This window comes from Propithecus coquereli, unplaced genomic scaffold (genome assembly GCF_000956105.1).
Source record: "Propithecus coquereli isolate 6110/MARCELLA unplaced genomic scaffold, Pcoq_1.0 Scaffold247, whole genome shotgun sequence".
NCBI classification, from domain to species: Eukaryota; Metazoa; Chordata; class Mammalia; order Primates; family Indriidae; genus Propithecus; species Propithecus coquereli.
In genome coordinates, this window is record NW_012148030.1 from 1,108,781 (window position 1) to 1,124,852 (window position 16,072).

Here is a 16,072-nt window from a genome sequence, read left to right on the forward strand (position 1 = left end):
TTGCTTTAGCTATATGGGTCTTCTCTGATTCCATATGAAGTGTAGAATTATTTTTTCTAGATCTGCGAAAAATAATACTGGTATTTTAATAGGGATTACATTGACTTTGTAGATCACTTTGAGTAGTATAGACATTTTAACAATGTTGATTCTGCCAATCCATGAGCATGGTATGGTTTTCCATCTGTTTACATCCTCTGCTAATTCCTTCCCCAGTGTTTTGTAGTTTTCCCTGTAGAGGTCTTTCACCTACTTAGTTAAATATATTCCTTAGTATTTTATTTTCTTTGTTGCTATTGTGAAAGATATTGAGTCTTTCATTTGGTTCTCAGTTTGACTGTTGTTGGCATACATGAATGCTACTGATTTATGTACATTAATTTTGTAACCTGAAACTTTACTGAACTTATTTATAAATTCCATTAGTCTCTTGGCAGAATCTTTGGGGTTTTCTAAATATAAGATCATAGCATCAGGAAAGAGTGATAATTTGACCTCTTCTGCCCCCATTTGGATGCCCTTGATTTCCTTCTCTTGCCTGATTGCCCTGGCTAGGACTTCCAACACTATGTTGAACGGAAGTGGTCATAGAGGGCAACATTATCTGGTTCTAGTTCTAAGTGGAAATGCTTTCAATTTCTCCCCATTTAGGATGATGTTGGCTGTGGACTTGTCATATATGGCTCTTATCATTTTGAGGTAAGTCCTGTCTATGTTTATTGTATTAAACGTTCATATCATAAAAGCGTGCTGAATTTTGTCAAATGCTTTTTCTGTGTTTATTGAGAGGGTCTTATGGTCTTTGTTTTTACTTCTGTTTGTGCAGTGAATTGCATTTATAGATTTGCCTATGTCAAACCGTCCCTGCATCTCTGGGATCAAGCCCATTTGGTTGTGATGGATCATTTTTTTGATAAGCAGCTGAATTCAATTTGCTAGGATTTTATTAAGAAATTTATGCATATATATTCATAAGAGATATTGGTCTGTAGTTTTCTTTTTTCTTTGAGTCCTTTCCTGGCTTTGGTAGCAGGGTGATGCTGGCTTTGTAAAATGTGTTGGGGAGGATTCCTTCCTTCTTGATGTTATGGAATAATTTCTGCAAGATAGGCATATTCTTCTTCATAGGTCTGATAGAATTCAGGTGTAAAACCATCTGTTCCAGGATCTTTTTTGTTTGTTTGTTTGGTATTGATGCTTCAATTTTGGTACTTGATATTAATCAGTTCGAGAGTTCTATTTCTTGATTGAGCCTAGGGAGGCTATGTATTTCTAAGAATTTGTCCATTTCCTCCACATTTTCAAGTTTATGTGCATAGAGATTTTTGTAGCATTCAGAGATGGTATTTTGTATTTCCAGGGTATCAGTTATAATTTCTCCTTTTTCATTCCTGATTGATCTTATTAGAGTACTTTCTTTTTTGCTTCTGGTTAATCTAGCAAGAGGCATGTCAATTTTATTTATATTTTCAAAGAACCAGCTTTTTGTTTCATTAATCTTCATATAGTTGTTTTATTATTAATTTCATTTAGTTCTGCCCTGTTCTTGGTTATTTCTCCTCTTCTGCTGGGTTTGGGATTGGTTTACTCTTCCTTTTTCAGTTCTTTGAGTCCATTCCTTAGATTGTTCATTTGTGATCTTTCTTTCTTTGGATGTAAGCATTTATGGCTATGTATTTATTTTCCTCTCAGGACTGCTTTAGCTGTGTCCCACAGATTTTTATATCTTGTGTCCCCTTTATTATTTAGTTCAAAGAATCTTTTTATTCCATTGCTCAGCAGGAGGTTGTTTAGTTTCCATGACTTTGTGTAGAGATGAGACTTTCTGTTGGAGTTGACTTCACATTTTATTCCACTATGGTCTGAGAAGATGTGTGGTATAATTTCTATTTTTTAAAATTTATTGAGGCATGTTTTGTGGCCTTTGTTGTGGTCAGTCTTAGAAAATGTCCCATGAGCTGCTGACAAGAATATATATTCAGTGTTTTTTGGGTAGAAAGTTCTTTAAATGCCTTTTAAGCCCATTTGTTCTAGAGTTCTGTTTATGTCCATTGTTTCTTTGTTTATTTTCTGTTTGGAGGATCTGTCCTGTTCTGTCAGTGGGGTGTTGAAGTCCCCAGCTAATACGGTGCTGTTGTTTATCATTTTGTTTAGATCAAGTAAGATTTGCTTTATGAATGTGAGTGCACCTGTGTTGGGTGTGTGAATATTTAGAATTGTTGAATTGTTCCCTTTACCATTATATAATGACCATCTTTGTCTTTCATTACTTTTGTTGATTTGAAGACTAGGTTATCTAATATGAGAACTGCTACCCCAGCTTTCTTTTGGTTTCCATTTGCATGTCATATTGTTATCCATCCCTTCACCTCGAGTCTGAATGAGTCCTTTGAGTTAGAGGTGTTTCCTGAAGACAGCAGATACTTGGATTCTGTATATTTTTCCATTCAGCCAACCTATGTTTCTTCAGTGGGCAGCTCAAGCCATTCATGGTTATCGAAAAAATTGATAATTGGGGTGGATTTCTGTTCATCCTGTTGAGTAGAATTTTGTTGCTTTGTTTTGTCTCTTGAGCCATTGTGGTATCTGGCCTTTGACCTTCAACTTTTGTATGATTTTACACTGATGAGTATCTCTTGTGCTGATCTGTGTGTAATGCAGTTCTGAGTACTTCCTGCAGGGAAGTTCTTGTCTTAACAAATTCCCTCAGTATTTGCTTGTCTGAGAAAGACTTTATTTCCCCCCATATATGAAACTTAATTTTGCAGGATAGAAAATTCTAGGGTGGGCATTATTCTGTTTAAGAAGAGTGAAAATGGAGCCCCAATCCCTTCTGACTTATAAGCTTTCAGTTGAGAAGTCTGCAGTTAGTCCGATGGGTTTTTCTTTGTAAGTTACCTGCTGCTTTCACCTTATGGCTTGTTTCCAGAAGTTCTGTTTGGTTTTTCTTTAATATTTCAATGTCTTTAGTGAATTCTTCATTCATTTCCTGCATTGTCTTTGTGGGGTTTTTTTGTGGTTTCTTTCTGTTGGGTTTCCATTTTATCTTGCATTTCATTGAGCTTCCTTACAATTGTGTTCAAAATTCTTTCTCTGTCATTTCAATATTCTGATTTTGGTTGGTATCCATTGCTAGAGAGCTGGTGTTCCCAACAAAAGGGGCTCTCCTTTTGTTTTGATTCTTCCTACTCCCAGAGTTCTTTTGCTGATCCCTTCTCATCTAGAGCAGCTGTTGCTTCTTACTTTTGGATTTTCTTTTATTTAGATAATGACATGCCCAGTTTAATCTCTGAGCCAGTAGGTGGTGGTTGTGTGTGAGTATCAACCACACTTTGTATGATGAGTTAGTAAATACAGTAAAAGAGCATTCAAATTGACCTCCCTGTCAGTAGGTGGTGCTTGCCAGAATGAATATGCTGCAATGTTGTTTTGGGGTCCTCTGACAAGCTCTGATTCCTCAGGAGAAGCACTCTAGTGCCTCAGGTGTTGGGTGGGGCCCTAGGACATCCAGGTGTGTCCTTTTCTCCACCTCAACAGGGACCGGTGGGGGAGTGAGGCTGGGTGGGGCTGGGTTGAGTGATCCTGCCCTCAAGCTCCACAAATGCTTTTAGTAGGGGTCAAAGTTATGTTCCCCACCTCTCAGCAAAGCTGCCAGGGACAGGTTGAAGTGGCCCACTCAACCAGAAAGTCTACTTGTGGAGGTGGGCCCATCTGAGCCCTGCAGTCTGGGAGTCTGGAGTAGGCCTTGCTTTTTTCCACCCTCCCCTATTCCAATTTCTCCTGGGCCTCTGCTGTCAGGCAGGATCTCAAGCCAGCCGAGCTTTCCCACAACTTTGATGCAGGCTGGGAGGTTCCCTTCCTAGGCTTGGAGTTTGGCCATCCTGTGGGAGGAGGGGTGCCCCTCGAATACGCTGCAGCTAGGACCTCCTCTGCACGGTTACCCCTGATCTGCCCCTGCAGGCACCCACACCTCCCGAGACTAATTCAGATATCCCTTCTGTACCCCCGGGCAATGCAATCAAGACCCGGGTATACAGGATCTGGCCTGCAAGCCTGTCTCCCAGGCCCCGGAGATCAAACCCTGACCATGCCGGGGAGAAGGATACTGGTCCCAAGTTTCTCTCATGGGGTGCGCAAGGCGATTCAATGTTCCTCCACCTTGGGGTGTGTCCTACTCTGCTGGAGTCCCTGGGCATGCAGCACCAGGGAGGGCCTGCAGGCAGAGATCTCACAGTCTGAGCACCCCTTAGTCTGTTGCAGGACCCCAAAAAGAAAGATCTGAGCCCCATTCTCTCTGTAAGTCTCCATGTAGTGGCTCAATTGTCTCTCTTAGCAGTCACGGGTTGGGGAGGGGAAGGGGGAAAAGAGTGTAGGTGGAGGAAAGTCCACCCTCTGGTCATCTCCAACCCTTTCTCCAGGAGGCAGTCCACCCGGAATGATGGGGCTCTGGAGTCATGAAGATCACCTGGGACCCAATGGATCCCTGTGGCTCTGGGCAAGAATTGGGAAATGTCTGTGTGGGGACAAGCAAGATCGAACCTGAGGGGTTGAGGCCCCCTGGGGAGAACAAAGTCGCTTGGTGGGTAGGGAAGGAATATGGCACCTGCCATCCGGCTCAGGTTTTTGGGGCAGGAGGCACCCCAATTGGTGGGGAGGGCTAGGACCCTGGTGCCCTCTCTGCAAGAAACTCTGCACTCACTGGCAGCAGCCATCTCTGGGCTTGCTTTGGCAGAAGGTCTCTCCAGCAGATGGGGAGCCCACCAACTGCTGGAGATACAAGGAAGGGGTATGTTAGCTAATCTACCTGCCCTTCTCTCTGTTCTCTGAGCCTTTCAGGGCTTAATCCCCACTGATTCCTTTCTCCTTCCAGTTCTGCTCCACAACCTCTTCCCGTGGAATCTCATATAGGTTCAGACACCCTTCCTTCAGACCCTCTTCGAATCTATGTCTGTCTGTTTGTTTTTTCTCTTTCACCAAAAACTTTTTCTTCTTACAGAGATGCTCTGGCTGGTGGTATCTTTGGTCTGGCATCTTCCAGCCCTGTTATTTTTGGAATGCAAAATTCCATTATTCAGGGATTATTTTTAGGAATGCTATACTACATTATAGGACAAGCAACTGTATTCATTGTAGTTACTGGTTTAGCACATCCTCCTACCAGTCTGACTTCTGAGAGTCCTAACAGTTCCTCCCTTCACAACTGCAGAAGATGGTGTCACATGGGAGATACTATAAAATAAGTATGTTGTGATCTCCTTGTCCTGCCTGGGTCGGAGTAGAGAGCACCTCACTGTAATGCCTCGTGAATGAGCATAGTGACAAACTGTTGCCAGAGATGTTCCTCATCTCCAGGCATAGAATGTCTCCAAGGTTTAATTATGACCTAGCAGGTAGGCCAAGATAAAGCTAGGTTTTAAAGCAGGTCTTTACAAACATTCTTTGCCCAGACTTCCATCCTTTCCTTATCCTAATTCCTACTCTAAATTAACAAAATGACTACCAAAAACTATGATTGGCGAGATTAATAAATAACATCTTTTGGTTTAAACAAACTGGACCATTTGCTGGCCCAAAGGCTTGGGTTGGTGGTAGTGAAGTAATGCTGCCATCTTTATTTTATTTTATTTTATTTTTTTGTAGAGACAGGGTCTTACTGTGTTGCTCAGGCTGGTCTTGAACTCCTGGACTTGAGTGATCCCCCTGCCTCAGCCTCCCAAAGTGCTGGTTATTACAGGCACCACACCCTGCCTAATGCTTCCATCTTTAAAAGTGAACAAAGGGCAGGATTTTGTTTTACTTGTAAGGTTTAATGTGGATGAAGGAGGTTTAAAAAAATATGCATGGAAATTGCAGTTTATCATATTTCTATTGTAATTCCTCTCCTTTACTGCTGATTCCCTCCACGCCAGATGTAGACACTGTCACTATGCATGCATCTCATCTTTTTTCTATGCTGCAGTTGACTGATTTGTTTTCCTCCCTTCTCTTGGAAAAGGGGGTTAGTACCACCTTCAGCCAAGAACAACATTAACTCTCCAAGTCTCTCCTGGCTAAAAATTTTCCTGTGGAACAGGTAGCAAGGGCTGAGTCTACAAAGCCTAGAAGCCCCAGGAGAGATTCTGCTGCCAATCTCCACAATGCGGAGTTTGAATTGGATAAAACCCTATTTAAGAAGGTCTGATCTTTCCAAGCAGACATTAAGGCTCCATTTCAACTTAAAGACAAGGTCTTGCAGAGAAATGGTATTTCTCCCACTTTGCCCAAAATTCTAAAATAGGAGAGTTGAGTAGTTTTGCAGCATCACTACTGCTCAGGGCTTCACCTTGGAAGAATGTAAATCTGAGATCGACTACCAGTAAAACAGACGGTCAACTCCACCTGAAGGCCAACTTTTACTAGACCAGCTGCTGGGAAGGTTAGGGTATATTTTCCACATGAAGACAGCATAAACAAGACCTCTGAAGGAGACACACATTTGTATCAGTGCCATCTAGTCCACGGGAAACTCTTCGATTTCAAACAGATCTTTACCTCAAGACTTAACTCTGTTTTCACTTTTCAATTCCAAAGTTAATGCCTATTAAAACCTTGCAAACAGTGGCTGCTAGAAGACCTATTTGTGGTGGAACACCTGTGCTTTGTAAGTTGATGTTATGGAGCCCAGCCCATCAACCTGTATTAAGTTGTTGAGAATCAACATTTTGAAATTATGATGCCATTTGGCATCTTCTTTAGAAATCACTAAACTAAAAAGAGTCTAGTTATTTAGAGGAAATTCTGAATATAAAGCATCTGTCTTTTACTTTTTGGCAGAATCACATAATCCAAATAAAATATTTGTATAACCTGTTAGAAGAGTATTACCAGTTATTTTACTACTAGAGTGGTGTTACCAGCATAATGTATATGCAGAGCCAGTAAATCATGGAGAAATGTATTTGCATTTTTCAGAAAATTTGATTTAGAAGTCTAAACCTTGGAAGCAGTGATTAAGTAGCCAACTCTCCAATCTATATTAACAAGGAAGCAGCTGCTATATTTCATTCAGTCATTAAACCAATATTTATGTCCCAGAAACTATTCTAGGTGTTTGAGATACATACGTGAACAAAACAAAGTTTCCTGTTATCATGGAGATACATTTTGGTGAAGGGAGGCAAATAACAAACATGATATGTAATATGCAAGTTATATCAAATGTAAGTTATATACAAGTTATATTAGTAGGTGTGCGGGATTTCTCAGCTATTACCACAATAATCCTCCATGACACCACCTCAAAACAATATTTTTTTTCTCATGTGTGCAAGAAGGCTATAGCTCAGCTGATTTTGGCCAGGCTCAGCTGGGTTCAGCTGTTTCAAACTATAGCTTGGGTCCAGGTCTAGTCCATGTGGCCCTGACTATCTTTAGGCCAGTGGCTACCTAAAGCATGTTCTCAGGGTGAAAGGCAGGACAACAAGAGAGCAAGCCTAATAACTGTGCAAGCCTGTTTCAAACCTCTGCTTGCATTACATGCACTAGCATTCCACAGGGCAAGGTAAGTCAAAGTCAAGGGCTTGGGAGGTAGTTACCTAGCATGGAAGTGGTGGAAAGGGGTATGGAGGAGTAGATTTTTATATATATGTAAAATTTACTCAAAGTGCAATGAGAAGAGGGCTAAAGGGCATCAAAAATGCTGAGGGTAAAACATGTTAACAATAAAGGTTGATATTTAAGCTTGAAGGAAGGGAGAATATCTGGGGAAGGAGAATTCCAAGTATACAGGAGCAGCTAATGCAAAACATCCCTGACATGAGCAGGGCTCACATCTTCAGAGAACTACACAGAGACCAGTGTGGTGTGGCTGAAACAGAGTGAACCGGGAGTAACAGGAATATAATCCAGAGAGGTAAAGATGAGACTTCATGCCAATGTAAGAACTTCGATATTTTGAAAGAAGTAACATAAAATGACTTGTCTTTGAAAGCATCACGATGGCTGGAATATGGGCAACGGCCTGTAGGGAGTTAAGGATAAAAGCAGAGAGGAGCAAAAGGGAAGGCCTACTGGACCACCGTGGCAGCAGTGGAAGTGGGGAGAAGAAGCCCCTGAGGTTAGGAGTCAACGCCCTGAGGAGCAAGCCTTGACCAGCTCGGGGTTCAGGAGCCAGCGAAGGAAAGCTTCAGCCTCCCATCCTCTAGGGAACAATTCTAAGAAGCATTCTCTCACTTCTCAGAGGTCATGGTGGAACCAAATCCCCACTGCCTAAAGCACAGCTCAGATAATGCAGCTATATATTGTCTTTTCTTTGCTCCCTGTCTCATCCTCTTTGCTCCCTCACTGCAATTTCCTTGGATCAATTCCCAGATAAACTACCTGCACCCAAATATTTGTTTCGTGTTCTGCTTTCAGAAGAACTCAAGCTGAGACATGCTGTAGTCCCATTTCACATTGAAGCTAGGCAGATATTTCTAACATAGAGGTCACCTCGTATCACTCCAAAACCAAAATACTTAGTGATTCCCCATCACCTAGTCCAAAATCCACACACCTTAGCAAGACCTATAAGACCCTTTAGGTGTTTGAGATACATAGGTGAAAAACCTCTAAGGTTTTTCTAATCCTACCTATCCATCTTCATCTCCATCTACTCCTATTTTGGGACTTTACATTCCAGTCCCTCCTAAACATTGGTAATTCCAAACAATCATGCTCTCAGCCACCATGCCTTGTTTTATGCTTGGAACAACTCCCTCCAGTTCTCCTCTGTCTACCCTATCTTCCCAATGTCTCATACATCTCAGTTCTTCTCAGGCAGCCTTAGGTATTTCTTTTCCTTTATTATCTCTGTTCCTTGTATATATGCCCATCATAACCATTCCCTTCTTGTGTTATATTGCTTCTCTCTCCACTGACAAGTTGAGCTTATTGGGAGCAGAAAATGTGTTTTTTCTCCTCCTCCTTCTTATTTTTTGCTTATCCCCAGCACCTAGCACAGTCCTAGCACAGTGTAGGCTAGGAAACATCTACAAGAGTTCTTGGCACATAGTAAGTCCCTAATAAATGTTTGTTGCATGAGTGATGGCAGGTTTATTATAGCAATGCTAACTAATGTAACACACACTTTTCTGAGCTGTGGCACAATAAAATTTCTTCCTTGTTCACATAACAATACAATGCAGGTGTTCCTGATCAGTCGCTGGCCTTCCACAAACTCGTTCAGAAACCCAAACACGTTCCATCCTATCACTCCACCCTCCTGTAAGGCTTGGAGTCCTCTGCAGTCAGATGGCAGCTGGGAAGCAGCAGGTAGAGAAGACACCCATACTTCCTAACTTCCTTGATGCAGAAGTCACATACATAGCTCATTGGTGGGAACATGTCATGTAGCCATACTGAGGGAGTCTGGGAAATGAGAACCTAATTTGTACCCAAGAAGAAGAGAAAATAAATTTGGCTGTAGCTAGCCAGTCTCAGACACAGCAGCCAACATGGAATTATCTGTAAATGGATATGGCTGTCTCTGCTAATATCAGAGTTAGGGAGATGAGAATGCCAGATTTTAACTAGTTAAGGAAACAACACATGGACAACAACTCCAAGATAACATAGGTCCTTAATGAGTAACGAAGCAAGTGATTACTTCCAAACACATCGGATTTTGCTGTAGTTAGTGCCTGCTTTGATAGGCATAATTTTTTTAAAAAATGAGTAAATGTTAAGATTTAGAAATGGTGTACAAGCCTCAATCTTTATGGTAACCAAAAATGTCATCGTTCATCTGTCTAGAAATATGACAGCAGAAACTATCAGCCTGTTTCCATACTGCCAAGCTGCTGGGTGATAGGCTGCTGAATTAATGGTCACTTTAAATTGTCACTTTTATCACTCGCCATCCTTGAAAGCTATCTTTAGCCAGGCAGGTATAAACCCAACTCCTTCAGAAAGTACCTGCAGATAGGGACAGCAGGTAATATTTAAGGAGAAGAGAAGTAAATATCCCCAAAACCGCAGAATGTGAACAAATTGTTATTGCTACCTACACAGTCAGCTTTTGAATCGTATCCATTTTTTCTAGCATTTCTGTTTCTCACAGTCTAGAGTTGTGGCTCTCTGCTGGTTTGATAAAACACATTCACACTGAAGAGAGGGACTCGGAGATAGAACATGTTGGCCACACTCCAAGAATATGAGCAGGCAGCCAGTGACAATGGAGATTTAGTTAGCAAGACTTCTACTTGGTGTCCAAATCTGATAACTGGAATGTTTGTAAAAAGAACTTTATTTGTGAATTTCAATTCTTTCAGCCTCCGAACTTTCCAGTTCAAAGGCATAATATAAACGTACATACGAGAAAGGACAGTTAAAGTGAAAACACATTAATTTTCAAAAACCCAAATTCTCTTCAATATAACTATTCAGTAATTGAGCACATTCAAACAATAATGATTTCTCACAGTGAAAGCTGAGCTAGTTAACAATTTTGCAATACGATTTTTATAACATAACCAAGATACAGTTTTATCAGGATTCACTGAATTTGGGCCAGATCATGGGACACTAAAAAATGGAGATAAATGTCTTCAATAATTATACTTCTCTTTTCTTAGTTATTCTTGCTTTGTTACCATAAAGAATTCATTTTAGATCTTAATATATTTTTACTGATCTGGATTTCATTATAGAACTTATTCTAAGTTAGGTTAATAAAGTCAAATTTTACCATATAGGTCATGAATTTTTTAAATCAATACTATAAAGTGAAATTACACAAAGAACAAAATATAATTACTCATGCCAGTATATTTTTATTACACAGTAAAACACAGAGAAAAATTGAACCATTAGTAGCATTTATACATGCTGCACTTATAAATGCTACCAAAACAAGCAATTTATTCCAACACTTTTGATAGTTCATTTAGTCTATTACCTCTTTTATTCTACTTTTAAAATTATTATTAGTTACCATCTTCCTAAATACTGATGACTGACTTTTTGTTACTCATCCATATTGTTAATTATGATGATGATATTAAAAAGGTGATAGATTATTTTTTAAAGTAGGACTTAGTGTAAAATATTTTGTGTTTTTCCAATAAAGTCTTAACCTTCTAAGAGCACATACTTGTTGTAAAATATTTTTCAAACAATACAGAAATATTAAACATTAACATTTAAATGAAATTAACATTTTGCTTTAAAAAGTGAAAGTTCCCCACGATTCCACATCCAGGAGTGTCTGGAGTTTATTCATTTCAATTTTTCAATATGGATAGATGAACAGAATAATAGATAAATATTATACATACTGTTCTGCAACTTGCTTTTTTTATTTCATGGTATATTTGAATTTCTTGAGTCAGCCAAATTTTAATGAAATTATTCAGTCATATAAATAATGTAAAACTATTGCAAGTACATTCTTTTACTTAGTTTTTATTAATAATAGAGTTATTCTAAAGAGCATAGAATAAACAGGATTTTGTGGCAGGGGAGTTCTCTAAACTCTGAGCTCGTCTAGCCCAAATGATCCCTTTCCATCAGTGTTTCCAATGCCACATTAAATTAGAATGAAAAGTTATGATTTTTTTAAACCAAATATTTTGGTTCATACCTTGGAAACCTCCATTCTGCATGTGAACAGCCCTTTTTGTTGGGGACAAGCCCAAGGGGATTAAGTCCTGCCCCGCTGTCACAGCTACACTAGTCATCCAAAATCATTCCTCCCTGTTTCATCCTTCTAAGTCCCTATCTGATAATAAAAATGTACTTGCTTGAATGAAGCAGGAAAACCTCAGAGCCAACATGCCATTCTAAAATCATTCTCTGTCCCTGCTCAAGTTTCTATCTCAGTGAAATTACCATTGCCCTAATATCCCAAACTTGAAATGTTGAAGCCATTCTTATCTTCCTCATGTCACTTTCCTAGATCCTATCAGTTATCAAGTTTTGCCCATAATACTTTCTCAACAGTCCTCAAAGCTGGCTCTTTCCCTTCATCCCCCACTGCAGGGTCGTGGTCCAGGCCCTCATATGTACTACTGCAACAGGCAGCATGGTATATATATGGAAATGTGCATAAACATTGTGAAAAAATCAGAGTTAGAATCCCTGCTTTGCCTCTTCTGTGTTTGTGTGTAACCCTGGACATGTTAGTACACTTACCTTCCATTTTCCAACATTTGTCAAAACAAGGGAATACCTACCTTAAGTTGTGAAAATCAAGTTAACATAAAGTGCTCAGAACAGAAGCTAGCATATAGAAGGTCTTCATTAAATGTATTTCTCCTTCCCCAATCTTTCCCCACCCAGGCTATCTTGTATCTATCAAATTATGCCCCAAAATAATAACTCCAATAAGCCTCACCTGCTTACTGACTTCCTGTTGCCTTCAGGTAGAAATATGAACATTTTAGCAGAGGATAGAAGATCTTCCACAATCTGTTCCAAGTTATCTTCCAGACCTCAACTTAGAGAGCACATAAAGTTAGGGAGCTCCCATGGCATTCTGCTCCTATGACACTCCAAAGCATGACTGAACCAATGGCAGATATGGCAGATGCTAATTAAAAGTTTGAGCTCAGAGGATTGAAGAACATTAAAAAGAAAAAAAAAGTTCTATGGATGGATATAAGCATGCATGGGGAGATGGAAGAATACATGAACACGAGAATGAATAAATTCGTAGGAAGATGAGATTTAAATACTTCTCTTGCATTCTGGAATATTTAATAAATGTGAATTTGCAAGCTTCTATAGAAGCTTATCATTAACTTCTAGGCATTATTCCTGTCTTCCAAATTTTATGCCTTATATCCATAGAAAACTCTTCCTGTTGTAAGCAGAATATGCGATTTGGCCAAGATTATAGATGAAACTGTGCTAATATGAGATGCTTCTTAATAGTATTCTACATTTATTGAGCGGCCATCAAGTGTCAAGCACACGCTGAGCAGTCTGAGACCTCTTAAAGAATGCACACAATATAGGAGCACAGAGGTTAAAGAATTAACTAGAAAAGGGGACTCTGGTGTCATGGTTGTCAAGGTGGTCATGGCTGGGTTTAGAAAAGGCTTCATATAGGAAGAGGAGTCTCAGGTGAGTCTTGGAGGTTGAGTTTAAGTAGGTCACTTAAACCAGGGTGGGGCAGAGAAGGACTTTCCATGCGAGGAAAAGCATGTCAAAGATACAGAACAAGAGAGAACATGCATTAAGTGTTTAGCAACTAGTTTATTGTGGCTGTAGTTTGGAAAGTATTTGGTTGAGAGATCTATTTAAACATATTTAATAAAAAATAAAATATGAATAACCAAGTTGGAGATTTGTGGAAACAAAAAAGAGGGCTAGCAGAAAGTGAGAAATTCCCCCAGATGGGGTGTCGGTCAGGTAGGGGGGTTGGGGGGACAAACCCACAACTAATGGAAGTGGAGCACACTGTATGGGGGAAGGACATGCTTGTAGCCCTGGCTTGGGCGAGGCAAACACATTACAGGTAACCAAAATGTTTGTACCTCCATAATATCCTGAATTAAAAATAAATAAAAAGAAATTCCCCGAGATAATGACATTTGTTCCCCTCATCCCCACCCCACAGCCTTCAGCCTTTAGATACCACCTACAGGCTGATGACTCCTAAATTTCTGATAAATATTATCTCCATCCCCCCAGTTGCTTATGCCAAAGACTTGGCTTATCTTAGATAAGGTCCTCTTCTCATCTCCATCTCCAGTTGACTAATAAGCCCTATTATTTCCACCAGTTTTGATCAGTCCTCCATTATCTATCACCAGGTCACTACAATGACATAACTAATATTTTCTCCACTGCTGTAATCCCCCCACAACCCATTCTCCACTGTGCAACCAGAATGATCCTGAAATAGTATTTTTCAAGCTGTACACACCGATCACTTGAGGTGCTTGGTTGAAAAAAAAATGCAGATATATAGTTCTCAACTCAGACAATTGAAACAGAATCTTTAGGGGTTGAGGGTTCTTCAGAATCCAAGAATGTGCACTTTAATAAGCCCTGCCTCTACCCTTTTCTGCCACTGAAATTTAAGAAGCACCAATATGTGAGGCAAAGAACCTTAAAGGTTAAGAGTAGATATCTTGAACCAGAATGTCTAGCTTTGAATTCTAGCTATGTGTTCTTGGGCAAGTAACTCAACTTTTCTGTGCTTCTGTCTCCTCACTGGGAAAATTAGAATAATAGTGAGTTAGCTATTGGGTTGTTGGGAGGATCAAATGAGTTAAAACTTAAGTGGTAGCTTTTACTGCTTCTCGCCAATATTTCGAGTTCTCTTCTGCTTCCTAGCACATGGTTGTATTTCTCCACCTATATTAAATGTGATCATGTGATTTACTTAGGCCAAGGAAACATGTATGGAAGTAATGTGAGTCACTTCTGAAGGACGCTTGGGGCGATGATTCTCCATGTCCTCTCTTCTCTTGCCATGGCAATCATGGAAGTACATGTTTATATGGAAATGTCCAAGACAGAAGCAGTGTGGAACACTGAGCCAAGACATGGAAGACAGCTGCCTTGCACTCTTATGCGAGCAAGAAATGAATGCCTATTGAGCTAAGCTCCTGAGATGTTAGGGATTGTTTCCACTGCATAGCCTAGCCCAACCTAGCTGATACAGCTTTGAAGTCCTTGGAGTAGGCCTGGCCTATAGTAACTGCTCAATCACAGCTTCAGAACACAAGTCCAGCAATGCGGCTCAAAGGAGGAGCAATTTTCCCTTTACTAACTTAAAACATACACCAGATCATGTCACTACTCTGTTGACAACCCCTCAATTGCTCCTAATGGGATTTAAAATAAGATGTAAATCACTAACTCGGGGCCTATAGCCCTACTTGCTTTGGTCTCCAGCTTTACCTTGTTCACCCTTCCACTCACTCTCCTGCCAACAGGATTTTCAGTTCCCTGCACATGACACGCACTTTCCTGACAAAGGGCCTTTGTACTTGACAAGCCCTGAACTTTTTCTCATCTTCATGTCTCCACTTAAATGTCAGCCCCTCAGAGAGGCATTTTCTGTCCATCCAATGGGAAGCAGAAGCTCCTTTACACTCCCTTTCTTATTCCTGTCTCAACACCTTACCTGTGTCTTTCACATTATTCATTGTGATCAGTAATTAATTTTGCTTATCTGTTCACGAGTCTCCTGTCCTCCCCTAGTATCAGAAAGGAAGCTCCATCAGGACAGAGCCCACATCTCTCTTGCTCATGGTTTTATCCTCAGCACTAAAACAGTCCCTGACATGCAGCAATATCAGATAGGGAAGGATGGGGTGTGCGAAGAGGTAGGAAAAAAGAGGGAAGAAGGGTTGTCCTGGAATTAAATTGTGCTTTTTCTGAATACAAAATACTACCCTAAAATGACTACTCCTCCCTCAAAATTAAGTTTGTAACAAAAGTGATTAAAATTCTGAAGAGTGATGTCTTTTTTAATGAAATGATGCTTTAGTTATTTTCAGAAAACAGTATAAATTATAAATTAAGATATGTGTATTTCTGACAAAATAAGTCAATAAAAATCCACTTCAAAACCAGCTTTTATTACAGGCAATGTATTATAAACACAAAAATCCAGAATCTGAGTTACACCTTTTATTTAGAAGAACATTTCACTCAATAAAAATCTGATATACTGGGTCCAAGTGATGACACATTGCAAACTAATGAAACTCCTGTAGCTTAAATAAACAAATTTAGATCAGTAAGTAAAATCAAAGCCAAGTGTATTTGCACAATTTAAGAATGACATGAATGGGGCCAGGCACGGGTGGCTCATGCCTGTAATCCCAGCACTTGCATAGGCTGAGGCAGGAGGAGCACTTGAGGCCAGGAGTTCAAGATCAGCCTAGGCAATAAATAGCAAGACCCTGTCTCTACAAACAATAGAAAAATTAGTGAGGTGTGGTGGCGCATGCCTGTAGTCCCAGCTACTCTTGAGGCTGAGGCAGGAAGATCGCTTGAGCCCAGGAGTTCGAGGTTGAGTGAGCTATGATGATGCCACTGCACTCCAGTCTGGGTGAAAGTGAGACTCTGTCTCAAAAAAAAAATCTATAATCTG

General features: G+C 40.1%; 1 protein-coding gene across 1 annotated transcript in view; it reads left to right on the top strand.

The window, feature by feature from the left end:
• MRPL13 (mitochondrial ribosomal protein L13) overlaps positions 1–4,239 on the top strand; it is a 57,621-nt gene extending 53,382 nt beyond the window's left edge. The window contains exon 6 of the mRNA XM_012646546.1: positions 3,961–4,239. Coding sequence (XP_012502000.1) covers positions 3,961–4,239 — 279 coding nt within the window. The remainder of the gene's footprint in view (positions 1–3,960) is intronic.
• The last annotated feature ends 11,833 nt before the right edge of the window (positions 4,240–16,072 follow it).